Raw genomic sequence first — 26,433 nt, 5'->3', positions numbered from 1 at the left:
TGAATTGGAAGGGACCTGCAAGGATCATTGAGTTCAACCCCTAACCCTGTACAGGACATGTGGTCATGTCTTAGCAGGCACTGTGTACGGCTTTCCACTCAAGAGGGCTTCTTTTCTGCAAGTTTGTTTGGACATTGAGAAAATACCTAAAGTAGACAATGATGCATACTCTACTGGAGAAACCACATGAGACTTTATAGCCATGCAAAAAGCCATCAAGCTTAGTCTCAGACCTTACAGAATAATTTTTTTATAAAAACTTGAGGTTGTTCAATTTTTCTCTGGACATTAACATGGTGACTTTATTAGGAAAAAAAGAAAAAGCTTTCATTATCCCAAAATCCGAAGACCTCTGCCATGGGAAAGGTTTTCCTACCTGGGGTGACTGTCTCAGGACAATTCACTCAGTCCAGTATTGTTCCAGTGTAAACACAGGATGAATTTTAAATCTAGATTTCCTTCCCTAAGCTGCCTCTGACTCTTCACTAAGAAGGCATACTGAGAAAATTATAGCACTCTTACTGAGAAGAGTAGAGGCTCTTTTTAAGGTTTCAGGTATGAAATTCAGATGCTTGAATTTGAGGAAGTTTACCATCCTCCAGGATTAGCCAGCCATACAACCACAACTTCATCTGGGCTGGTTAGAGCTGGATTATTTCATCCAAGCCTTCTAAAATAGGGAAAATGTCAGAAATTTGGGGCACTCATTTTCCCAGCTCATTTTTCTCTCCTGCAGATGAGATGATCTGTGCTAGAAGAGAGATTTCTATCATGATGAAGGCATTTCTGAGAGATAATTTACTTGTATGAACTGGGTGCACTGACACTAGGATCCTGCATGGAAAAAGACACAGCAAATTGATTGTTAGGGGTTTGTTTGAAAGAAGAAAGGGGAGGTTGTTAAGCAGATGTCTTTGTGGCAATATGGCAAAATAAGTGGAGGAGTTCCCATATTTTCCTGTGCTTTTGCTAAATCTGGGGTCTCTGGATCATTTTAATAACTGATCAAAAGAGAGAGCATGAGCAGACAGCCATAACTGCAGAAGACCAGCCAGCCAGGATGTTTGCAAGCAAAAAGGTTTGCAAGCTGTGCTACTGCCAAAATTCCCTGAAGGAGAAGAATTTACTGGGACGATTGGTTCCTGAGAAGGATTTTTTTTCTTTGATAAGTACTGTGCATATATCCAGTTTCTGGTTTTCTATTTGGGCCTTGGACTCTCCATTATGCAAGCCTATTTGCCTTTTTAATCCACTATTTTCTCCTGAAATGTATAAGACTAGGAATGCTTTGTTGTACTAAAGGAGTGATGACTTAAGCAAGGAACTGAGCTAAGGCCCTGACCCAAGCAGGGGGAGAACTGTTTTGTTTTGGTTTTTCCTAGTTTCTAAGATTTTAGATGCTCAAAATTACACACCACAGAGAACTGCCAGGATAAGAGAAGACAGTCCTTTTCCAGCCTGCCCTAAAGTATTGCTAAGACACTACAGTGCACAAAACCTCATCCTGTTCCCTTTTAATGATGCCCAGTCTCCCACGCCAACAGAGGTTTGGGATTTTCCTGGGATGCTGCCTGCAGTTTTTGCACAGTGGGGTCAAATTCTGATTTCAGTTGCAGCAAACTGTTCTTCCTTCCACAGCATCCCCTTGGGATGAGCTTCATCATGTCCTTGTCTGGCAAGCTTGCCGAGGATGAGTGAACGCTCTGGCTCCCGGTACCTTCTAGCTGGGACCAGCACCATCCTAAAGGCTAGTGTCTGCGTGGGTGCTTGCGCAGGACCCTATAGGGTCTGTGCGGGGATGCTGGATATGTGGGTGGCTGCATCCCCCCGGGGGCTGATACCCACTCGCAAACCCTGAGACGGTGCAGGTCTGCGTGAGCGCAGGGTGGTGGTGACGGTGGCGGGGATGTCGCTGGGAGTCGCGGGTGCCCCTGCGGGGCGCGGGCGCTCTTTGTGCGAGGCGAGGACGCGCGAGGGCCGCGGATCCGCCGCGCCGCTCCCGCCCGGGCCGCTGCCCACGCCGTGCCCCGAGGGCGGGCCGGGGGGCGGAGCGGGGCGGGGCGGCCCCGGCCCACGCGGGGACCCGCTCGCCACTCGCCCGGCGGCGGCGGCCGAGCGGGCGCAGCGCGGAGCCGAGCGCAGCCGCGGGAGGCTGGTGAGCCAGGAGCTGCTGCCGGGGCAGGCACCGGGCCTCCGCCTCCCGGGACAAAGACGGGCTGGGAGGGGTCCTGGCGCCGCCGCTCGGGGCCGGGGCGGCGGGGCTGTGCCGGTGCCCACCGAGCATGCGGGCGGGGAGCGGGGGGCAGGGGGCTGCAGCCGGCCCGGGGCGCGCTCCGGTCTCGACCGGCACCGCCGGGAGCCCCTGGAGGGGCCCTACCCGATAAACTTTCCTCGGTCCCGGTGGACGTCAGGCGCCCCGGAGGAACCGTCTGGCAGACAGAGCTGCTTGGGCTGGGGGTTCGGGGCGTTTTTTGCGCCGAAGCATCGTCGTGCCGCAGCCTGGCATCCCTCTGTCCTAGAGAACAGGTATCCGCTATATCGGGTGCTTGCCGGTGTCCCGAGAGGCGCGGGGGCTCCGGGGATGCCTCAGACCCAGGTCTCGGCTTTCAGCTTGCCCGGAGGCAGCCCCAAGTCCTGGCTTTCGATCCCCTTCTCCCGGCAGATCCCGAGGGCTTTCCCCACGCGGCGCCGCGTGGCTTGGTGCGGGTGGGTCGCGGGTGCGGAGCCGGTACGAGGACACCGGGCCGCCTGCCCGGGGTATGGGCAGCGAGAAATGACGGCTGGTCGGGCTGCAGAGAGGGAACCCCCGGGTTTTAAGTTGGCAGCGCCGAATATTAAATCAGAAGTGAAGAGTTTTTCGTGGCTCCGGTGCTGCTTCCCTCCCTTTGATTTTTCTTTTTTTCTGTCTCATCAGGACACTTGTTCAACTTTGGGTGATGCCGGACACTCAGTGCTCGATCTAAAAGGATGCAAAGAATAGAATATTTTTTTAAAGATGTTTTCCCTGCAAATATTGTTAATCTCGTTGGAAAGTGTTGGAATATGCTTGAGAGTGATTTGCTGTCCTTTGATTAATTCAGACTCTGTGAAGTCCATGGAAAAAGCTGTCTAAAATAGTCTCTTCCCTAAAAAGAGAGAGACATACTGCAATCTGACTTGTGAATCCTACTGATATTTGTCTTTTTTCAGCTTTTTCAAGAAACAGATCCTAATTTATTGGCCTGCCAGACAGAAGGAGTCTGCAGAGACTAATGCTTTACCTGATCAAAGACACCCTTCTTAAAGGTGGCATTTGAATTCAGGTGATGCATGTGGGTCAGTGGCTCTCCCCCCCTTCTCTTTGTCCCACCTAGGCTCTTACTAGTTGTCTTTCTTTATGCCATACAGTGCAGTGGCTGTTGAAGAGGCTGGCCAGGGCATCTCTGAGACCAGAGGCAAGAGTTTTTACTGAAGTGCAAGCTGGTTTAGGGGTGCATGCAACTGCAAAGGTGTCCATAGCTCTGCTGGGGTTCCAGTATGCCTGTGTGGAGGAAGTGCTGAAGGATCAGGCTGGTAAATTTTGCTCATGTGCCTTTGGATTGGGGTACAGAAGTGCTTGTTCACTTGTAGATCCTTGAGGAAGGAGCCTCGGTTTGCCTGGGGGTCAGCTGGCCAGGAGATGACGACCTAAAGTTGGTTAGGTGAGTAAGGACTCTGTGGAGTCACGTGGGGGCACGTTGTGTGCCCTGACATCCATAGCAGCTGGCTGCAATTTTTCTCATCAAGTTGCATTCTCTGATCTTCTCTTCCCTAATCCATTGAGCTTTGTGGGAGTCCTCCTCTGAAGTATCTCCAAAGTTGTTAGTTCCAGGTAGCTATTGGCTGAGTGCAATCAGACCTGGCCAGAAGGGGAGGGGGGGGGCAGAGGAATGCAGGAAGGAATGTCTTGTTCCTGGGGCATTTCCTCCTGGGGAAGGAAGATGGGAAGGAATCCTTGTCTGTAAGTAATCCAAGAGCAAAACGTTTCTCCCCTTGAAGACAATGAATCATTTCAGCAAGCTGACACTGTTATTTGTGGCTCTTGGCAAACCAGATAAGAGCTTTCTGCCAGACACTTGCTCAAATCAGTGCCAGCCCCAGCCCCGCTGATTGCCTTTCTCTGTTGCACTGGGTGGGAGAGAAGCCTTTGTGTACCATGGCAGTAATCACAGTGGCGCTTTTGGGTGAAGGAAGGTTGTTGCTGTGTCCCCTTGGTTACACAGTTGCTGATGCTGGTCCTCTAGGCCTTTTTATTTTCCAGAGAGGATGCCACTTTGGAGAAGGAATTTTTCCTGCCTTGCTCTGCTTGTGTGGCAGTGAACAGCTATTTCCAAGACTCCTTTTCTTTACCCTTGATCTAAACCTTGCATGAGGCTGGTTATACATGCTCATTAAACAGGGAATTAAATCACATAGGAATGCTGCTTGCTTGATGTCTTCTCCATTACAGAGCTATGCTTAGAAGTTGAGGCTTTTCAAGTGATTGTGTGGGCTTTAGCTAAGCTGTGAAAAAAGTCTTGTAAACAATACACCTTTGTGATGAAGGCAGAGTAAGATTAATTATCACCTGTCCTATTAAAAATCTTCCCACTTGGGACTACAGTCAAACTGATCAAACAGTGTTGTGCTTTTCCAGATAACCAGGTGAACTTTGAGTGGCTTGGGAGCAAATGCAAAATGAGCAGCAGAGGACAGTGCAGAAGACGCAGTGGGCTCTCAGTCTGACCCACGAGGATTTGAAGATGTCTGCGTGCAGTGACTTTGTGGAACACGTTTGGAAGCCAGGCTCCTGCAAAAACTGCTTCAACCCAAAGAGTTCCCATCGGCTGCAAACAACCCCAGACACGGGAGCTCGTGGCGTGCTCCCGAATGGAGTTAGGACCAAGCCTGAGAGCCTCGCGTTTGACGACGAAGGTGTAAATACTTCCCCTTTCTCAAAGCCAACAATTGCTGTGAAGCCAACGATGATAAACTCGGATGTTTCTGACGCGTGGGCGGATGTGAATATGAATGCAGATCTGTCACAGGTAATGATTAATCCAGTCAAAGCATGACTTCCCGTTACTTACCTTTTCTCAGGAGTGCTAGGAATAGCTGTTAAAACCGTTTCCTTCTCTTTGTTTTTCCTTCTGGTCTTGACTCAGGTTTTTAAGCCGTATATTGCCTTCTCAAAGTATCTTTGGATGAAGCTGAATGAGCTTTTGCTCACAAGTCATGTGCAAAGGTGCTTAAAATTACATTGTTTCTTTAGGAATTTCCGGATTTTAAATGAGGATGCGGGTTAAAGTTATTTTCCTGGGAAGATTTACGGAAAAGATGTCTCACCTGGTTGCAGTCAGTGCTACCTGGATCCATGGTCTTTGTGGGTGAGGAAGGAAGTGCCCCACCTTCCTACTCCTTGGGCTCCCAACCTTTGCCAGAGCAGTAATGCCCTCTGGGTGTAGCACTGCTCCCTACTTGCAGACTGGCAAGCCCTGTGGTTTGAGTTGCAATCAAGATGGGTGGTGCACTCCTCGCCCTGACCAGCTGATACCAGCACTGCCCCAGCCATGCAGAGTGAAGCATGGTCTGCTGTCCCTCTGCCTGTGGCGTAGGTGTACTCCTATCTCCTCTTGCCCCAGAGGAGAGTCAGGGCTCACCGGCTCTTTCCTTAGCCTCCTGTTGCTATTCCTTTCTTCTGTTTTAGGGGTAAAGGGCACAAGAGTGCAAGCTGCCATCATCGATGGGGTTTGATCTGTACATGCAGATTTGGCCTCAGGCTGAGTTTTGTGCTGTGGGAGCAGGTTTGGCCATCCTGGAATGGGGGTCGCTTCATAGGCATGTGTTACTTTGCCTCTCCTGCTTCTCCCTTGGCAATCAGGATAGATCTCCCTCTGATGAAGAGATTTCAGATACCCTGCCTGCTCCTCACTCCCTACTGCTGAGCATAGCCAAGGATAACCTGTGATAATCTGTGTCTGTGTTCCAGAGTCACACACTCTGGAGCAGTGTGAAGTGAAATGAAAATAAGCAGAGAGAGGTGCAAATACTCCTTCCCTCTCTGAATCTTTAATTGCACGGTGATTCACAGACAGGATGACAGGTTGGACACATTTCTGGCAGCAAACCCACGGAAAGAGAAAGAAGAATGCCTTATTCCACTGCATTGCCATTGTTAGAAATGCAGGGATTGCAAATGGTCCAGGAAATATGACAAGTGTAATATTAGTAGGAAATGTTTGTGGAAGTTATTGGTGGGATGAGCACAGCAAAATGGATGGTGAATGCCAGAGGACTGTTCAGTGGAGGTGGACTTCAGTTTTTGCAGTTTTAGTTTTGTGTTGGTTTCTTTATTTTATTTCTCTTTCATTTTGCATATGCACATCCTGACAGTGCACTTGTCTCTTTGATCTGTGCAGGTCAGCTGGGGCGTGGTTTCTGGCAAGCAGCTCCTTCTGAAATCAGGAGATGCAGAGCGGATCTGCCTTGACAATTTTGGCAACGGTGGTGTGAGAAAGCCCTTCCTTCACAACCTGCCCAGTGACTGCTTGTCTTGCTGTCCTCCTAGCTACTCCATGGTGGGTCTGCGCAGCCTGGAAAGTCGAGTGGAGAAAAATGTTTCCATCCACAGCCTGGTACTTGTGGGTGAGGTGGGCAAGCAGGAGGACAGAGCCAAAGACAAGTTTACCCTGCCTCATCGGGCCCCCTGCCCTAATCCATCTGCACTGGGGGACAGAAGCACCACTAATTCCAGCAGAAACCCTTCTTCCCAAGCCAGAGAAGGAGCCGTGCTCCTTTCAGAGGGTGACTGTGGTCGCATCTCCTCTGGCTTTGAAAGCGAAGGGGGCGAGTACTGTTCAATCACAAACTGCCACAGAGAGCACCCCGTCTCACGGGAGTCGTGTTGCACAGAGGGGAAGGCTGCACGCTGCGAGAAGGAGAGTCACGCTCCCTGCGGATGGAAGCAGCGGGATGCTCCCGAGATTCCTAGGCCAAGTGGTCGGGCAGTCAAGTTCAGCGAAGAGGAGCGCAGAGCTGTGAATGTGGCCTTCTGTATCACAAAAGACCATGGTGATCCTCTCCCCTATGCCCTGTGTCCAGAGAGGAAAAAGCTGTCTCTCCACACTGAGCCTACCGCCCTCCCTGAGAGCACAGGGAGCAGCAGGGCAACTGCCTTTGCTTTGTCCCGGGAGGATGAGGGCTCGCCTCTCCCTGTGGAGCCCTCTGTCACTGGAGGTCCTCAGACTGAGGGTTCGGGCACCCCTCAACAGGCTCTGGTGGAGCCGCAGCGCCCTCGCCTCACCGAGCCAGCCTGCGGTGATCCAATCTATGCCGAGAGCACCAAGAGGAGGAAGGCACAGCTGAAGGCTGTCAGTGGGCAGGCAAAAGCAGAGAAGCTGGCCCACGGCACTGTGAAGGAGCAAGCTGATGGGTCATGGAGGGATGGTGGCTGGGCTTTGGGGGGTGAGAAGGAATATCAGGACTCCACTGGCCAGGTGGCAGCAAAGATAACTGTAATGACAGCGCACACTGAGGATGATCACAAGACAATATTCCTCAGCAGCCCCGACTCAGCAGTAGGAGTTCAGTGGCCGTGTATCAGCCCCACTTCCCACCCCGATTTTGGGATGTCGTCACCTGCCATTGAGCCTGGACAGATTTTTCAAGCATCTGGAAGTGAAAACAGTCCAAGATTTCATCTGGGAGCTCCTGCCAAGACCTCACTTAGTGACAGTCCAGCCATTCCCCCAAAGATGTCCAAAAACAGCCAGCCAGGAAGTGGGGGGAACTGTGTGCTGCCAGTGAGCTCCCATGTGGCAAGGTTTGGTGATGACAACAGCCATGATGGGGCTGGTGTTCAGCTGCTGCCGAGGAGCTGCACTGGTACAGGTGCCTTTGGGGCATCCCCTTCTCCGTGCACCCATGTGAATGGGGTCTCTGTGGAAGAGTCCAACAGAGGCCTGGCAGGCTCATCCTGTGACAGGAGGCAGAAATACTACACCCCAACATGGACCAAGCAGTGCCGAATAGAGGAGGAGGAGGAGCAGGAAGAGGAGCAGGAGCTCTTAACTCACCCATGGGCAGTAGGAGCTGAGAATGGAAAAGCTGGTACTGACCTTGTGGATGATGGCCTGATGCTGGAGAGCCAGGCTGGGATCACCAAATCATCTTCTTTCTCCTTTGATTTCCCTAAAGACAAGAGTAATGGTATGGAGTTTGCACCACCGCCGCCGCCGCCAAAAAAGCAGTCCAGGTACAGCCCCCGTGAGTGTGTGTGTGGTGGTCTTATTAACCATTTGCAATTGGGGGGTTTGCTGAAAGGGTTCATTGACTAGGAGGTGCTTCCTGTTCTTTTTTTCTTCCCTTTCTGTTTGAAGATGGGTTTTCAGGAGCATGGGAGGTGACTGCACAGCTGAAATGCTATATATCTTTTTACTCTGAAGAGCTGTCTGATCTTTGCAAGTCTTGGTTTGAATGTCATGTGCACTTGTAAAAGCCCTTCAGGGCTGCAAGGTATGGCCTTGAGTCCCAATATTCAAGTGAAAACAAGATATGTGCCTGGGAGGGCTGGTGTTTCCCAGGTCAGCTTCATTCTGTCGTGGCGCAGCTCCCTCATGTCAAATAGGATAGAAAATGTGGTGTTGCAGTCTCCTTGTGTAGGTGGAACTGGGCAACTTATCTTAATGCTAATAACCAGGGCCTCCAAAAGCCACATTTTTAGTTCGGCTGTAATGTCTTTTTGCTTTTGAGGTGAACTCTGGAAGCTGCAATTTCACAGAGAGGGCTCCTTGCCTGCAAGCAGGTAATTGGAGCTTGCCCAACATGGACTTATTCTGTGTGGGAGCCACCTGTCTTCAGGCAGCCTTCTGCTCACCACTCTCCTGGAAGTCAGGTTTGCTGGCAGGGCAACAGTAGGCCCCAGAAAACAAATGTGAATGAGGGAGTTCTGTCCATCTGGGAAGGAACTAGCTTTGCTAAGCAATTAAAAAAAAACCAAAAAAACAGGCTTATAATACTTTGTGTGCATTCAGTATCTGCAGCTGTGTGTATCACAAAAAAAAAGGGGGGACAAAAGATGTAATGGGGGGAAGAAAATTTTATTTGCTGTCCATGAATTAGGTTGTCTGAGCATACTGGAGAGGGATACTTTCACCTTCTGCAGATATCCTGTATTTGCTTTATTGTGTGTGTCAATTTTGCTACCTGAAATTGTGCATTGCACAATGGATTTGACTCTGGCTTCTTGATTTAAAAATCAGGAGAAGAAGGGATAGGTGTTTGGAGGAGAACTTACTCTTGGAGTCTGTGGTCGTGCTTCTGTGTAGATATCATAATCTCCAGGTTGAGACTGTGAATTTTCCGTGTGTTTTGGGGTTGGCTAGCCCAGGGAACTAGTGTTTTAAATTGACTAATGGGTGGACAAGTGAGTTTTCTTAAGGAAAAGGAAGAGATGAACAAATGGCTTTAGTTCTTAATGCTGGGCTTCCTGCTATGGTGCTGCATGCTGGCTGGAGTCAGAGGAAAGGAAAGGTCTGCAAGCAAGTGAGCACACAGATGCCACTTGGTGTCTCCTAGCAGCCTGTGTTGTATTTGCCACATGAGGTGTTGTTGAGCCCCAGTGGAGAAGATAAGATGCTGTTGAGCAGTGATCATTTAGGAAACACCGAGTTGCCTTCTGAAAGTCCTCTAGAACCTGATTCCTTTCCCTGCAGAGCAGACAGAGGTGACCGTGCAGGCCAGAAGGGTGCGGGCACTCAAATAGCAGTATCTTCCACTCGCCGTGCTGGGAGCTCCTGCTTATGGAGAAGCAATCATGTAGAGCCCTTTGTCTGTACTGGGGGCAGGGATGCTTCCCTGGCAGTGCTTGGAATCTCCTTTCTGCCTTCATGAGTGCTGGGAGGAGGCAGGGGGCTCCTTGCTGTGTCAGGGTGTCTCCTTGGCGGGGTAACTTGGACCAGCTTTGCTCCAAGCCGGGAGCATGCCCTGCTGTTGCCCTCCTTGTGGTGTTATGACAATCCATCCTGAGGGACGTGGAGCATTTTCTGCTCCTTGGAGAGGCTATTTCCTGCTCCTGGTGTGATCAGGCTGTGCCAATTGTAACAGTTGCTTTTGAGTCATCCTGAAAGCATCTGTATGCTAGAAAGCCTGTGTCAAAGCAGGCAGGGAGACTGAGGTTGGGGAACATGTGACATCTGTGACTAGGATCTCTGGCAGAGTCAAAACCCCTGCCAGGTGGTTGAGGTAGGTGCTGGTTACCCCCTGTGGCTGTAGGGCATGTTGTGCTACAGGTATTTGCTGCCTAAGGGCCTTGATGCCTTTGGCTGAGCCGTGGGGTGCTTTACTTACAAAAGCATATCCCTCCCTCCGGCTACCAAACCCCAGCTCAGCGGCTTCTCAGCCCTGAGGAGTGATCTGATCAGAGGCAGGTTTCGCAAGCTGGGCAAACCTGGATGGTTGCTTTGTTTGCTTGCTTCGAGTGTGCTCTTGTTTTCGTCTCCAGCGTGGGTTCTCTGAGCGTGTCAACGCAGGACCCACGGCGGTGGGAGGGATAGCTGCGTGCACAGCTGGTAAAGTCACCGTGGCAGGATTGTGTTACCTGGGGCAGTCCTTGCTTGCAGCTTTGGGCTATGACATGGCTCTGACCTGGTGCTGGAGGAACATCTCCTCCCTTCCTTCCAGGTTGCAGCCAAATGCCTGAGGAAGGAGAGTCACAAAGGTGACTCCATACTCTCCTAGTGCCGGTCAATCTGTGGACAGGTGTTTGTCCCTAGTGGAAGAACCACTGGTCCTTCTGTTGTGCTTCCATAGTACCTCACAGAGACTGAGTGCCTCAGCACGAGATGTTCCCTGGTGGCACAGCTGCAAAGACTTCTTTGGTGGATGGATAGAGCTAAAGCCAGCATAGATCTGGTTGTGGCACAGGCTTTGGGCTGGGGGCTTAGCAAATCAGGATTCATCTCAGCTGCAGGAAGGTTGTGTAACCATCCTTTTTCGTTCTAGATCTCAAGCTGCAGCAAGATATTTGATTTCATGCTGGAAAATGAAGTCTGTCTGAATTTCCTATTTAAATTTAATTACTTACTTTAAAGAAAACTTGCATGTGTGTTTGAACTAGTTATAAAGCAGAGAAAGAAAAAACAAGTCTGTAGATTTTGTTTTGTTCATCTTGGCTCTAACAATTAATAGGGAAAAAAGTTTTTACAGGGTAAATTCCTGCCAGACACTGAGGAAACTCTGGTTTTGGAGTAAACTGTCTCTGAGGATGGCAGAAGGAGCAATTTTAGAGGGGTTTAAAAGTTGGTACAGAAAAGGAAAATAATGAATTTATGCCTGTTTCATCCTGTATAAAGCTATTCTGGATCTCTTGCAACTGTTCCTTCATACAATCCTCTTGTATGAAAGACTATAGATATTTAATGTTTGCTTGCTCTGAAACACAATGGCAAATGAGTTTTAATTACAAGAGGGAAGAGATTGGAAAGGGAAGATGGTGGCTGGTCCTTTTCCAAAAGCTGGGAAGGTAGTTGGCTAAGGAAAGGGCTCACTAGGGAAACTAGGATCCCCAGGACGTGTATGTTCAATGAAGATTTAAAGGTTCTTTGGTGTGAAATGCTCTAGCGTGGCCTTCAGTTTCTTGGCACAAGGAATGAATCTTTGCTGAAATTTATGTCTCTCTTATGCAGAGGATCAGGCTAAATGATTATTGTAGTTTCTTCTAGCCTGAAAAACCTTGATGGTTAATTTATTTCATGTGGCTCTTAAAGAAAGAAAACGGTGATGCTGCTTTGCATCTCGAGCTGTTGCCTCTTGAACTGTTTTCATCGTAATTAACACCACCTTCAAAAGGCAGTGCTGCAGAGAGCTTCTGAAATTTGCTGAATGCACTTGCTTGGGGTAACAAAGGTGTGTAGCACAGCACTTCCCAACACCTGTCATTGCTGAAAGCAGCCAGGACAAAAGAGCTTGCGGTGTGCCAAGATTGCATGTTACAGTCCTGCTGCCATTGCTTATTGCCAGAGGGAACAGAACACAAGAATGTAACAGTGTTGGGAATTGGATCACCAGGAGAAGAGACAGGTGTTGGGAACTGGATCACCAGGAATAGAGCCAGGTTTGTTCCTCACTGAGGAGGCAGTGCTAGCTGGTGGGACTGTGCTGTGTGTTCCTTGCCAGCAATCAGTCTATGGCAGAGCAGCACTGTACCCGAGGCAGAGTATTCCTCTTTTCTTGCCATTCCTGAGGCACCTGTTTCTCTTTGAAGCTCAGTGTCAGAGTGTAGCCCAGTGACAAAAGCATACTGGCATCATGGAGCCGCTGTGGCAATTACAAATGCAGTTGGAAGTCACAAGGGTCCCAAATTTTGATCCTTTTCTCTGTGATGACGGATGACAGCAGGTACTTACTGTTTAACCTAGGACAAGCCAGATTTATTATTATTAATGTAACAAATTATAATCAATAAATAAGAAACTCTGGATGGCAGCGATTTAAGTACACAATTAATAATTACATAAGTAAATAAAAATAAGAAGGGAGAGTATGGCTCAAGCAGGAGAGAGAATTATGCTCCGGGACAGAGAAGGGATACACCTTTTGGATTCCCCTGGTGGTTTTTGTCTGAAACTAATCAGGAATTTCTCATGCTACTTCTGCCAGTGAATCATCTTTAAAAGGTTGTGATTTATCAGCCAATCTTTTAGGAGAGTTTGTTTCTTTTAAAATGAATGTTGTTCACTCTTCTGTGTGTTTCCTGTCTCACTACTTTAAAAAGTGCAGAGTTGGAAATTGAAATGAGATTTGTTATCTTCTTCACCACATCAGAGTATGCAGTGATTTAAATTTTGACCCATCTACCATCTTAATTCTGCACCCCATCTGAAATTTCCTATGCATCTCCAGGCTCCAAATCCTAGTTTCAACTTAACCTGCTCTACATAAAACTCCTTTGGTACAGGGAGAAGTGGTGTACCCCTCTAAAGAGAGCTAGGAGTGTTTCAAAATCCTGTCTTTGGTTTCTCCACGTTTGCCAGCTGGTAGCAGAAGGATAAGTACAAATCTAAGCTTCAAATGTTGTAAGCTCCTGTATGCTGGGTTTTAATTTCCCTCTGCTTCCAGGGAAAGATGCTGGAAGAAACAACAATGGAGAGAGGAGGAAGATATAATTATTCATATTTCATGATAGACAAGCACATGGTACAATGGTGCTTCCTCTTGTGTAATAATTATGCCCAGCCATATGTTATGTTTGATGCTGTAATGCAGTCTGGCTTTTCTCTCTTCTGTGCATTAGTTCCATCATTTTATTCTGGGAGGGAATGTCTTCTTGACATTATCACCAAACATCTCCTGGACTGCAGATTGGTTTGTGGTGATTTGTGTGTGTTCTCTGCTCTCCTCTCTCTGTTACACTGTCACATGATTTATAAAGCTCAGCATCTCTGTTATCTGTGCAAGTCCTGTTGTCTGTGCTGAGAAGGGGTGACCCACTCCTGCCAGCACAGAAAGGCTGGGAGACTCCTGTGATGGGAGTGCAGAGCCAGCACTCCTTGTGATCAGGTCTCTGCTTCGAGAGAGACATGCCTTGCGGCATCTTCCAGTGCCGCCAACAGGCTGCATGTGTGATGGCTGCTGGAAAGGAGCAAGCGGGAGCCTTGCAGCTCTTATGCCTGAGTGGCCTTCTCCCACTCTCAAAACCTCCTACCCCTTCCACTTGTGGAAGGCAACCAGATCTGCATGTCAAATCTCAGGTAGGAAATTCAAGCTGAAGGTATGTCTAGAGTCCAGAGGTTCCTGGGGCAATATCCCAAGGCATGTGTGTCTGCCGTGGTTAGGGCAGCCATGCTTTGGTGCCCATCTCCACTTTGAGAAGTGCAAGGCATGCAACTGGTGATGCTGGAGTCCTGCAACAACATCAGGTGGGACCCCGATTTGTGAAGAAATGTGAGATTTAACACATGGCTACTGCTTGAATGTGAGTTGTGGGAAAGACAAAGCATGCCCTAGCCAGAGATGCAATGGGGGACATGGGAAATGAGCCGGATCCCTTTTTAATACTATAGAACTCCAGACTCTGGGGTTTAGGGTTTTTTGGTTTGGTTTGGTTTTTTACAAGATTGCTCTTTTCAATCTTGCTTGTTTTAGGCAGGACTGTGGAAAGTCATGTGGAAAGTCAGCTGGATGAAATTGTTTATGATGGGAAAACTGGGGAGTAGTGAACAGGAAAAGTTGCCTGAATATGCCAGTGTGTTGCATGGAGGGTGTTGAGTAATTGAAGTGTATTTAAAGCCACCAGAATAATTTGGAGAGATGGAAATCTGTGAAATCGTTTGTTTTGAGGTTATTAGATTGGGAAGGCTGACTCTTGTGACCTGTTCTTTATGCACAGAAGCATGAAGAAGGCTCTGGTGCTGCTCTTGAAGTTGCTGAGCAGGCATTTCTGAAATGGATATAAATTAACCACTGTTACATCTTTCTGAAGGGGAGTGTAGCCCACAGATGTTTGCAAGGCAGTGACAGGGGTGGAGGGGATGGAAATCCTAATGTTTTCTTCAGATTTAACATGGGTTGATACTCTTTATTTCCAATATCTTTTGGTAAAAAGGGCAAGATGGAGAACAGACACCTCTGACCTTGCACTCACATGTGGTGGAAGGAACACTAGCAAAACAGGGGAAGTTCAGGTTAGCTGTAAATCAGGATCTCACAGGCTGCCACAGTGATGAGCTGATCAGCTCTTGGGTTGGAATTTTACTGAAATGGGAGAGTTTGACCCTAGCAAGTGTTTTCAGTAATTCTTCGGTATAGTGGGCGGTGTTTTGATCTGTGAAGGCTGCAGCCCGGGCTTCAAGCAGCTCCTAGGAAAAGAGGGAGATGTAAAGCAGAGGTATTTCCAGGAGGTATTAGCTGGCCAGGCTGTAACATCTGAAACAAGAGCAGGATGTCGTTTAAGCGGCAAACAATTTCTATTTCGGTGCGCCTATTCAGGAACTGCATTTTACATAAGTCACGGCGGTAGGGAGAGGAAACAGGGCTTGCTGTGTGACTGATTTCACCGCGACATTGAGCCCAGCAAAGGCAGCAACCAGCACGGGTCTGGCAGACGCCGCGTTGCACCCAGGTTGCTTGGAGGAATAGGTGTGGCTGTGTGCGGTGGACCTTGGTCCGCGCCGAGCAAAGTCCCATCTCTCTCTGAGTGCGGGAATGGTAAGGCAGCTCTGTGACTTTGTGTTTAGTGATGGGAAAGGAACAGAAATGCACCAACTTTTCTGTGGGTCTGGGGGGAGGATTGTGTTAGAAAACATCTGTGCAGATCGAGACCAGCTCTCTTGTAAAATCTTCTTCTCTTATGGATTCAAATGCGTCTTTGATTCTTACCAGGTCAGACAGTGCACCCGCATGGGTGTGCGCCCTTGTGTTTTTTCCACCCAAATTACTAAAATTAAACGTGTGAGGAAATTATAGGATAAACTTATAACGTTATAGTAAAAGAAAAAAAAAAAGTATTTAAGTGCAGTTGGTTGCTTTCAACAGCATTAATTGTAACAGACCTAAAATCCTCAACCTTTCTCTTTCTCTCTCCTTCCCTCTCGTTTTTTAAACTGTGTCTTATGTGATACATTGTGAAGTTTTGTAAATCATCCCCAAGAGGCTTGCCGTGGTAAATTCATCACCGGTGCAAGACCAATGTCTCTGCTGGGGTTATACCTGAAGTGGTTTTTAGAGCCTTATTTTCATCAGCCTCTGAGTATTTTTAGACCAAGGCTGCTCAGGCAAATGAGGAAGTCTGGCAGAAGTTTCTTCCGGGCTTCTCATACACTCTGCTCTCCATGTGGTGGTGTGGACACGAGAGTAAGTGCTTTGTCTGGATTGGGAACAAAACATTTCTCAATCTTTAAATGAAAATCTCTCATAGCATCTGCTGTGCTAGGGGGTTTTGGACGAGGAGGGATCCCATGCATGTGAACAGGGTGCCACAAGAAAGTCGTTGTGCATGTCTTTTGTTTGTCTTTCTCAGCAGCTACTCAGCCGTCTGATTAGGAAAGGCGGGATACCTTCCAGCAAGATAGCTGGTGGAAATCCTTTTACTTCTGTCCCAGTCTGCCACTAACCCCTTTATGTTCTTAATCAATGTGTTGAATTTTATCAGCGGATTGGCAGTTTTACTTAAAAAAATGTGTACCGATAACCTTTGTTTGCTGGCTGACAGAGTCTGAACAGTACCAAAGCTAGGAGTGTTTATGGTCTGCTCTGCTGCCTATTTCAACAGTTTCTGTTGTTTATCAATGCAGAAAAAATGAACAAAATGCAGGGGAAATGGTTTTATCTTGGCAAAAAGTCCTGCTTGCCTGAACTTATCACTTAAACTATGACCTGGCAGGTTATAAGCCCAGTTTATGTTTGGCTTATTTATTTTTTTTAAGGTGGAAGCTGCATGGAAAACTGTAGGTCTTACATTAAAAACTGCATGGTAGGTTCTGATTTTGGCAGACTCATGTTTTCTGCAGAATTGCTTCTTCTTTTGTTAAGGTGCCAGTTATTACTGTGATGCACTGTTTGAGACGACAGCGGCCAGGGATGGATGACTCTTCTACTTGTCCCTCCGTCATGAAGGAATTGGGCTCAGACACCCAGCTTCGACCTGCCTTCTGTAAAATGGGAGGAGTGATGCTACTCCCTTCTCATGAGAACTTTATTGAAGGCAAATACTAGTGGCTCCCCACTTCCCAGTGACAGTGGCCAAAATGCGATGTGTTCAAGGACCACACACATGCTAGGCAAAGGAGGTGCAAGCTGGGGCTGAATGCTCTTGGCTTATTGGCTTCCCTTTTCTGGTCAAGCGCAGCCAGTTTGTTCTAGGAGGCTGGCATGGGGACTGTAAGCCTATAACCTGCCCAGAGTCAGTGGGATACAATTCCACAGGTGCTGGAGGAAGAAGAAAAATGCACAGGAATGAGGTGCTCTGGCATGTTAAAAAGCTGCACAGTGTGTGGATAGGCAGAGGCCAAGCTAACACTGCTCTCAGCTTGAGTCTCCATGCACAAGTGCATGCAGGGTATCTTTTGCCATCTTTCTCCTGACTGTTCTCTTTTGCTCTCTCTAGGCACACTCTGAAAATGAACCCAAGTAACGCTGAGTTGGAGAGGGTCAGCAACAGCTCTGCTGAGAGCCTCAGCCCACCTTTCCAGAGCGTCCACGTCAGCTTCACAGCTGGCTCCAGCGACAGCCTTGACTCCGACACACAGACCGGGAGTGATGGGAGTAAGTGACCACTGGGTATGGGAGAGGTAGCTTTGTACCTGAGGCCCACTGCTAGGGCAGCATCCTCAGAGTGGGGATCATGAGGGTCTGATCCCCTAGTTCCCCCGACAACCCTTCACCTTTCACCTTGTAGCTCTCCTCTTGTCTGGATAAAACCTCCATCTGAAAGTGATTGTCCTTGTCCTGCTTATGCTTCATACATTTCACAAGAGCACAAGCAGTACTGCCATAGAAAGTCCTCCACAGCTTTGAGGAGTACCAGAAGGAGTCTTGTACTAGAGGTGATCTCTCCCGTTCATTGTGTTCCCAGTTATTTCTTGAAGGGGAAAAAATCTGCCTGCACTCGTTTAACTGAGATTAAAAAATACTTACTATGAAGTCACTTTTTTCATCAGTGCGTAATTTAGACATGCACTAACATGTTCAGCAGCTCAGAAAGTATTTCCTTAGCAAAAGCAACCTTCGTGTAGTGGAAGTTCTGTCTTTCCAAGAGCAACAATGTGCAGCAATAAAATTAAGAGCCAGAGCTCTGGAAACTCCATTTTTCCACCACTAACTTGGAGTCTGAGAGTAAAACCATGCCAGGAAATTGTACAGGGGTAAGAAAAACTCACATGTGTTGGATCTTTACTTGCTGGGCACAGAAGCGTTTTGCTGTCAAAAATGATGGGGACAAGAGGATTTTTCTGCCTCCGCTAACAGAAGCAACTGTTTAAACCCATCACGGGAAAGATGAGTTTTTAAATGAATACTCAAATGCAATTTTTTTGCTGATGCAAGCATGAAGCTATGCAGTCAATCACTGAGGTGAGCTCAAATTAATTGGCTATGTTGTCAGATGTTAAAATATGAAGTGGAGGGGACCTTTTAAGCCCTTGCCATGCAGAAGGACTCCATGCTGAAGGTGCAGAGCACTGTTAGGAATGTTGTGAAAGGGTTTAATTCATTACTCTCTGCTTGGGGCAGAGCCCAGCAGCACATAAAAAAAAAAGTTAAGGGCAGTTTGGCATCTGTGGGCTTGGCATGTGGACTGGTTGCGAAAGATTCCAGTGCTGATGTTTGTTCCCTAAAACTCTTGCAAGTAAATCTTGTCTCATGAAACAGGGATTCAGCTGCATGTCCTGGCAGAGATGCCTCTGTTGAGCTGCTCTGGGCTGCTTGCTGAAGAATTTTTCTTGGCTGCATGCTCTGTCAAAGCCCCTTGAATAGAAGTGGAAAGAGGTGCCATGCTGAATGATCCCTGCCTGCGGCTTTTTACAGGGTTTTAATGGAGGGAATCTTTCCTGTGGACCTGTTACGGTGTGATGCAGATGTCTGGGTTTTTATTAAAGCTTGAGGCGTGCATCTCAACTGTTGGGCCACATGCTTCTCAGCTGAAACTGGAGAGCAGTCGCTTGCTGGGCAGCTGGGTTTGCAATGTAGGCAGACACCTGGGGCAAGGGTCCAACAGGAGTCAGAGTTCAGCATCCAAGAACTGGGGCAAAAGAGATGTGCTGATTCACATTTCCTACAGAGCTGTTTCTGAGCGTATTGTCAGAAATGGGGGGCTGAAACTGCCTTGCATGGGAAACTCATCTTCTACAGAAGCCAAAATCAGTGCTGCTCATTCCTGAGATATCTCTCAATGATGTTGCTGTGATGGGGTGCATTACAGGAGGTGCCTTGGCAGTGCCATACAGGCACCCTTGGCAGTGGAGGGGAAAAATGAAAACTGACATTGTGCTACCAAACTCTGGTGAGGAGGGACAGGGCCAGATCATGCCAGCATCCACTCTGGTAGCGGAGAACTAGGGGACATGCCCTTACCTCATGTGGTCTCAGGTGGTGCGCAGCTAACAGGGATTCCTGCTATGACACAGCTGGTATGGCTTTGACCCTGCAAGTGACACCCCAGAACAGGCTGTAAACTCAGGAATCTGAGCCCCTGCACTTGGAGGTTGTTCGTGATTGTTGGTGAGTCACTTGGGTTGTGAGGGAGACAAGTGCCTGCTTCAGACTGACGTGAAACTGCCCCAGGGCGTTCCTGTGGAGCAGCCAGAAAGCCACTGTGGGGAAGTGCCTCCTGGCAGCTGAATCCTTACCAACAGCTTTGTGAGGAGGAAGGATGGTTTTTTACCACTCTACAGCTTTAGAAATTGGATTTAAAGAAAGAAATCTGCTAAGCTTGCTTGGAGCTAAACCCCATCATGCACCTTTCAAGGTCTACACTTGCATGCAAGTTGTTAGGAGAGCTCAAGTTTATCAGTAGTCCCACTTGCCATTGAAGTGGCATAGAAAAAGTCTCTTAAATTATTGTATCTCTTCTTTTAATTTCCCCTCCGCTCCTCATGTATTCTGTCTCCATGACCTAAAATTACTGCTCTTTATTTCTATGTCAAATCACTTTTTTCCCCTTTTTTTAATGTCCCACTTTTTCTGTGGCATGTGATTGTATTACCTGTCTCCAGTCTGGCCCAGGCAGGAAAGCAGCTGCTACTGCTGCTCAAAATGAGCCAACCATCCCAACCCAATCCATGTGCAGATGGCATGTGGAGCTGCTTGGGGTTTATTGTTATGTAGTGGGGCCAGCCTGCCCTCTGAGCAAGGAGGTCTGGCAATAAACTGGGAGACAGGCAGGGGCGGAGGCTAGATTTTTTCGGGAGGATGGAAATTGCCAAAATCCCACACCTTGCTCAGTGACCCTTACCCTGTGTGAAGCAGGCAGAAAGGTTCAATATACTTCTTGGGCTGCCCTGGAACAGCCAGAGGGCTGGAGCTGTGTAGCATGAGTCACTCTGTCCTTATCATGCCGTGCTGCTGAAGCACTGGGTGGCAGCTCCCAGGTGAAACAGGCTGTGTTTAAAAGGTTGTCCTTGTGTAGAGTGCTTCATTCCTACCTCCCTGTGGATGACATCACAGTTTAAATATTTACCCTCTACTACCTTTTTACTACTGTATATGCAGTTCATAGGGGAGTGGTTTCGGGGGTGGGTAAGTGCATTTCTAGATGGCTGGTTGCAGCCTGCTTTGCAAACCTGCTGTATTAAGCTGGATTAAATCTCTAACCCCTTCAGTGAAACTTTGCAGTTGTCAATAGTTGAGGACTGGGCACTGGGTTCAGATGTAACCTGGCTTGCTGCTGTGTTTCCAGCCAGGGCCCTGGGGATGTCAGGGATATGGAGAAGGACCTGTGCTTCCTGCCTGCAAGAGCCGCTCATGGCGTCTTCTTGTGTGTTGCTGTCTCCTAGGGCATTCGTCTGAGCCGAACCACTCGCCCCCTCCAGCTGAGAGCCAAGTGTTTCCCCTTGTCCCTTTCCTTCCCGTCTCCAGTGAGGATGGTCCCTCCTCTGCCCCCAGCTGCCCGCCCCCTCTGCCCCAGAAGAAGACAGTGATCAGAACGGTGTCCTCTCCAGATGGCTTTTTTGGGGGACAGGCATCTTCAGGCAAAGCAGCCGGTGCTGCCAGCCCCAGGCTGAATGTCAGCCACTCCGAGAGCAATGTCTGCCTCCGAGAAGAGCCTCCCTTCATCCACCCAGCCAGCCTGGGGGGCCGCCCCGGCGCCTTCTCCTCCTCCGAGTCCCTGGAGAAAGGCTCCAAAGGAAACAGCTATTGGGGCTCAGCCAGTGGTAAGAGCACAGGGGCTTGTGTGCCCAGCAGAAACCTCCAGTCCCTTTCCTCCTCGCAGCTCAGTGTGTCCAGCCAGGTGTCATCGGCCTCCAGCCTCCACAACCTCCTGAGTAACATTGACAGCAAGGAGGGGGTGTACACCAAGCTGGGGGCCCTGTACGCTGAGTCCTTGCGCCGCCTGGTTGCCAAATGTGAGGATTGCTTCATGCGGGAGCAGAAGAACGAGCTGCACTTCAGTGAGAACAACTGGTCACTCTTCAAGCTGACGTGCAACAAGCCCTGTTGTGATTCAGGGGATGCAATATATTACTGTGCCACTTGTTCCAAGGACCCTTCTACTACCTACGCTGTGAAGGTAAGTGCACACCCAGGAGGTATCCAGGCTTACCTCCATCGTCTGGTCTGGGAGGATAAGGCAGAGGGCTGCAGGGTCCAAGGCTGAATGGAAGTCCATAGTAGCTGAGCTGGGACTGAACCTGCAAGCTTATTTTTCCTCCTTTTTGGTGTATGGATTTGAGTGAGTGAGAAGCAGACTTTGCAGTACACCTTTGAAAAGCACCATCGGCACACAATGGCCTGTTTTCTCTGCTTGTATTTCTCACAGGTGAAGTTTGGCAAGCAAAACCACTTCCAACATTGCCACTTTTCCCCTACCACTGGCAAAGGTTAATTTGGAAAAGTAGGTTTCATTGTAACAAATGCCAGTCAGATGCTTATTGCTAAAAGGGCCTGAAACCCAACCAGTTTCTCTCTAAAAACATCTTTGTGCAAATACTCTGTTCTAAACTCAGAGGCATTTGCCTCTGATGACACAAGCTGATGAAAGGCTGTTCAAAAGACAGCGTTTTTTGCTTCTGCCTGCCTTTTAAGTGGAAGGTCTGACCCAGAAACCATGTGAGTGCTTATATGATCCTGAAACTGCAGGCGATGAGATATTGCAGATGCCAATTAAACAATGCAGGGCTGACCCAGACATGCTGTTTAAGGTCAGGTCTGAAATATTTTCCTGTAACTCTAAGGAATACATGTTTGAAATGGAAACTTGAGGTGCAATAGTTCAGCTCTTTGAAACCGGGATAAATAAGCTTATCCAACCTGTTCTATGGACATCCTGCAGATTTTTTTTATTCTTGATCCATGTTACTACTTGAATACAGAGATTTTAATTTCCATTCTGACTCAACACTAGGGACATCTCATTGCTGCTTATTCTTCAGCTTCTTTTCAAAACCTATAGTAATTCCCCAAAAAGCAGTCGGAGATGGATTAAGGAAGGAAAAAAAAAGAAAAAAAATCTCTGCTGAATTGTTTCCATCATTATGAACCCTAAGGGGATGTTTTAGTTAAGTGACAGCTTTAAAGCTGTCACCCCAACAGTATAGTCACCCCAACAGGGGGGCTGTAGGTAACCAGAGTGGAGTTAGATGAGATCTTGTACCAAAACCCCTAGTCCAGCACTCCAAGCTGCAGCTTTTCTTGTATGTTATACCTAAATCCATTGCAACTTTCCTCCTGAAGCCTCAGAACTGCATAGTGAACTGTTGTGTGCCTTTTCAATCTGTGGTTCCTGTGGCACGTGCATACCTCTGCTTTTGCCTGCCACGTTAGGTGGAGTTCAGTGGCTCAGCTCCATGGCTGTAGTGCATGAGTTCTTGCCAAGGCAGAAACAGCACATTTCAAACTCTTTGCAGGACTTCCCCTGTGTCCCTGCCTGTGATGTAGGCTTACTCTGTGCCCTTGGTACACTGCAGAGCATCTTAACAAAGCCAAAACCACTCCAACGAGGCCATACTCTGTGCCAGCATAGTGATGTTTTGTATGTGTTTAGCCATGTGCAGGGATACAGTTCCTGCAATATTCCCGAGTGCCACCATCCTTTTGGTGGCCAAAATAGGGAATGAATAATTGTGAAACATTGCAACTGGATGATTCCTAGCTGCCCCTCCTGGCTTCTGGTATAGATTTTTTGACAAGAAAGACATCACAGACCTATGACAAAATCAGACTTGGAGAGTTCAAAATGGGCAGAGGATCCCAAGCCAAGGAACCTGCTGAGGAGCAGGAGCCAGAGTCTGGGCTGTGCAAAGGCAGACATGGCTATGTATAAAATGATTTGAAGAAGCTAGGGTTATGTGAAATGGCTTTAGAGGAATTAAGCCAAGATATGCTCCATGCCTTAGAGATGCATGACTGAGCCAGCCCCAGGCTCCTACTTGGAACTTTCAGCATGGAGGATGGCTCTGGTGCAGCCAAAGTCACGAAGAATGGCTGGATGGGGAAGATCTCCCTGTATTCATTCGGCTGCAGTTATTCTTCCAGAGACTCCTCTCTTACCAGGAGTTTCTTCCCTTTTCCTATGCCTTACATGTCTTTCCTTTGCGGAGAGGAACAAGCAGGTTTGTTTGCCAGAGGGCTGGAAGGTCTGCTCTGCGTTTGGGGATCCTCTGCATCCTCCTGGGTCCCGCTTCGTTAATCTGCAGTTTGCCTAGCTCTCCAAAGCTTGTCTTTCCACAAAATAAGCATGCAGCCACGGCAGGGTATTTTTGTTTAGAAAAGAGAGGACAATAGGGATTTGAAATGCCTGGTCTTCACAGTATTGTCTCATCTGAGTGAATTACCTGCAAATGCCTAGATTCAAACCCTTGCTAGAGGAGAACAAAAGCAGCCCCCATTTATCCAGCTCCACTCTATTCTTGTGCATATTTTAACTCGGAGGCAAAATTGATTTCTCCTCCAATTTTGCACGCATGCTGTGACTGGCAGTGGCATGCTCCAGGGTTTGAAACCTTTTATGCTGAGTTTCAGCCTGTTGCTGATTCCTGTGGATGAGATATAAATACATTACTAAATAAAGGGGGAAAAAAAGTGTATAATAGAAATGCCAGAAGGTCCCATAAGCTAATGGATACTCCTCTAATAAACCTGGTTTTGAGTTTGTTTAGTCTCTAATGCAGTCATAAAGCTAAAATACAGAACAAAACGAAAATAGAAGTCATGTGGGTTTAAAAAAATCTAGATTATAAAATGCTTTTTTTCCCCTAGAGTTTGCTGCACTCTCACTTATTTCTAGGCCTGTTGTTAGCACCCATTTTCTCTTTGGTGGTTTTTTTTCCCCTGTGTTGATGAGCGCAGCTTGTTGCTGGTTTCCCTTAGCTGTTGGTCATGGGGTTGAGAATAGTTGTTGACACAAGGAAGCGGAATGGTTGAGGAGGATGTGAAAGTGGCTCCAAGGCTTAGGACCAGAGAAGAATTAGATGGGAAGAAAGTGCTGGAGGTCTCTGTCCACCCCTCACTCCAAACAGCACTATGCTCGTAGACACGTCACGTTGCACGGGGCCTTATCCAGGCAAGTGTTTACCATCTCCAGAGATGGAGGTGGCACGCTTCTGCCATAGGCTTTGCTTTTCCTCTGCAGTATGTCTTCTGGGTTACAGTAGTTTATCTCAATGACATCCATGATGTAAAAGCTGTGTTGCTTCTATTGGCAATGAAATAAAACCTTCAGAAGTTATTCACGGGAGGGCTACCATCCTCCTTTCCTGTAATTACTGGGCACTGCCTGGCAAAGGAAGCAGGCTCAGAAATGTGGCACACACATCTGGTTGCTAACATTGGGGTGTTGCAGGACGAGAACAATCTTCAAGCCAGGAGATAGTTTAAAGTACTTAAGGGACTGATGTGCATTTTGCTTCTCGTGTTGTCTTAGCATCTGCAAATCACAGTGTAGGAACCCACCTCTCAGCTTCCAGTCTCTGCCCTGTCTCTGTCACTGGTTGATGAGACTTTTCCTTTGGTCTCTCCTCACAGATTTGTAAAACCCAAGAGTCAAAGGTGGCTGCTTCGTACTGCAGCCCTGCTGTGCCAGTCCACTTCAACATCCAGCAGGACTGTGGTCATTTCGTGGCCTCTGTCCCCTCCAGCATGTTGCTGGCCTCAGATGTGGGGAAAAGCATGCCTGGGGATGGCCTCTATCCGTCCCGCACTGCCAGTGAGCATGACTGTGTGGTGGTCATTACCCGCGAGGTGCCGAGCCAGACCACTGCCGACTTTGTGAGGGACTCAGTGATGCTGCACCAAGCCAAGCCTGAGCTCTATGAACGTCGTGTGTGCTTCTTGCTCCTCCAGCTCTGCAATGGCCTGGAGCATCTCAAAGAGCATGGCATCATCCATCGTGACCTATGCCTGGAGAACCTCCTGCTTGTTCCCTGCAAGCCTCCCATGAGCTATGTAAAAGCCAAAGACGACAAACACTTACCCCGCCTCATCATCAGCAATTTTTTGAAAGCTAAACAGAAGACTGGAACTGGAGACTCCAAATTGAAGAAGAGTCAGGCCCGGCTGGCCCCAGAAATTGTGTCAGCTTCTCAGTACAAGAAATTTGATGAGTTTCAGACTGGTATTCTCATCTACGAACTGCTGCACCAGCCCAACCCTTTTGAGGAGAAGGTGCACCTCAGGGAGCAGGAGTACAGCCCTGAGGACCTCCCTGCTCTACCCAGCCTGTCCATCTACTCCCGGGGACTCCAGCAGCTGGCCCACCTGCTACTGGAAGCAGACCCCATCAAGCGTGTGCGGATCACCGAGGCCAAGCGGATGCTGCAGTGTCTGCTTTGGGGACCCCGAAAAGACCTCATGGAGCAGCCCCTCAGCCATGAGGAAACCCTCCGCCAGGTGCTTCAGAACTGGGTGGACATGAAGCGTGCCCTGCTCATGATGAAGTTTGCAGAGAGGGCCGTGGACACAGAGCGGAGCATTGAACTGGAGGACTGGCTGTGCTGCCAGTACTTGGCATCTGCTGAGCCGGCCTCCCTCTTACACACATTAAAACTGCTGCAGCTGCTCTGACCTTGGATGTGTCTCGGAGGCAGCTGAGGGCTCCTGGTTGCCTTGCAGCTAAAGGTACACAGCCCCTTTATATGTGAGAGGCTGGAATCTCAGCAGCAAATGCATGTTCACCTCCTGCCCTGCACTCCAGTCAGAGTGCACCAGACACGTTTAGTATCCTTGGCACTGTTAGTTTGCGAGCAGGTAAAACTGGGAACCTACCCCAATTTTGGGGGATTTTCTGTTTTGGGGGTTTTGTTGTTACTGTTGTCTGTTTTGGGTTTTTTTTCTGGTATGTTAAATGTGGACTAATAAACCCCTGCCTGCGTGTGTGCATGTTTCTAATGAGCTCAATATACTTTAGTTGATTTCTGTGCCTATAGGACAGTCCTCTGATCCCCACCTCTCCCAAAGCTTCAGAGCCCAGGAGCACCACCGTGCTCCAGAGTGGGCAGCAGGGATGAATGGTTGACTGCTTCTCCTGGGGACCAAGGGCAGTTCACATAATGCTCCTTTGCAAGGGAGAACCAGGAGGGACTTTCAAATTCACATCTTTTATGGGTTTTGGCATCCATTCTGCTTCTAACTTTAAAAACAAAAATTACTGCTTGTTTCTGTATATCAGTTGCATTTTTCACCGTGGGCAATTTAATATCAGGTGCCTGTTACCTTTGTTAGATACTAGTACAGCGTGGCTTTCCTGTCTAGTGCAGTAGCCATGCAGAGTCTTGGATATGAAAGGGTGAG

The 26,433-nt window shown here is 48.3% G+C and overlaps 1 protein-coding gene and 1 long non-coding RNA gene across 5 annotated transcripts; one reads left to right on the top strand and one right to left on the bottom strand.

The window, feature by feature from the left end:
* Positions 1–2,093: 2,093 nt before the first annotated feature.
* Positions 2,094–26,031, top strand: PRAG1 (PEAK1 related, kinase-activating pseudokinase 1). Of its 3 annotated transcripts, none has more exons than XM_051790571.1 (7): positions 2,106–2,155; positions 3,610–3,680; positions 4,655–5,045; positions 6,417–8,251; positions 17,099–17,256; positions 20,484–21,217; positions 24,670–26,031. In XM_051790571.1, exons 3-7 carry the CDS (start codon positions 4,689–4,691, stop codon positions 25,705–25,707), a joined length of 4,122 nt encoding a protein of 1,373 aa, XP_051646531.1. In that variant the 5' UTR covers positions 2,106–2,155; positions 3,610–3,680; positions 4,655–4,688; the 3' UTR covers positions 25,708–26,031. The 3 variants fall into 3 exon arrangements, with proteins under 3 accessions (XP_051646532.1, XP_051646531.1, XP_051646530.1); XM_051790570.1 differs by lacking the exon at positions 2,106–2,155 and adding an exon at positions 2,308–2,526 and having other exon boundaries at positions 2,915–3,680; XM_051790572.1 differs by lacking the exon at positions 3,610–3,680 and having other exon boundaries at positions 2,094–2,155.
* Positions 2,887–10,857, bottom strand: LOC127472407 (uncharacterized). 2 transcript variants are annotated; one of them, XR_007904997.1, is made up of 3 exons: positions 10,595–10,857; positions 8,115–8,187; positions 2,887–2,959 (listed from the first exon to the last, which is right to left on the bottom strand). It is a non-coding gene; the product is annotated as an uncharacterized LOC127472407 (long non-coding RNA). The 2 variants fall into 2 exon arrangements; XR_007904998.1 differs by lacking the exon at positions 2,887–2,959 and adding an exon at positions 6,500–6,590.
* Positions 26,032–26,433: the final 402 nt, after the last annotated feature.

The sequence above is a fragment of the Manacus candei genome, unplaced genomic scaffold (assembly GCF_025592945.1).
Source record: "Manacus candei isolate 608988 ecotype Guabito, Panama unplaced genomic scaffold, ASM2559294v1 h1tg000028l, whole genome shotgun sequence".
Taxonomy (NCBI): domain Eukaryota; kingdom Metazoa; phylum Chordata; class Aves; order Passeriformes; family Pipridae; genus Manacus; species Manacus candei.
This window is presented reverse-complemented; position numbering and strand designations above follow the sequence as displayed.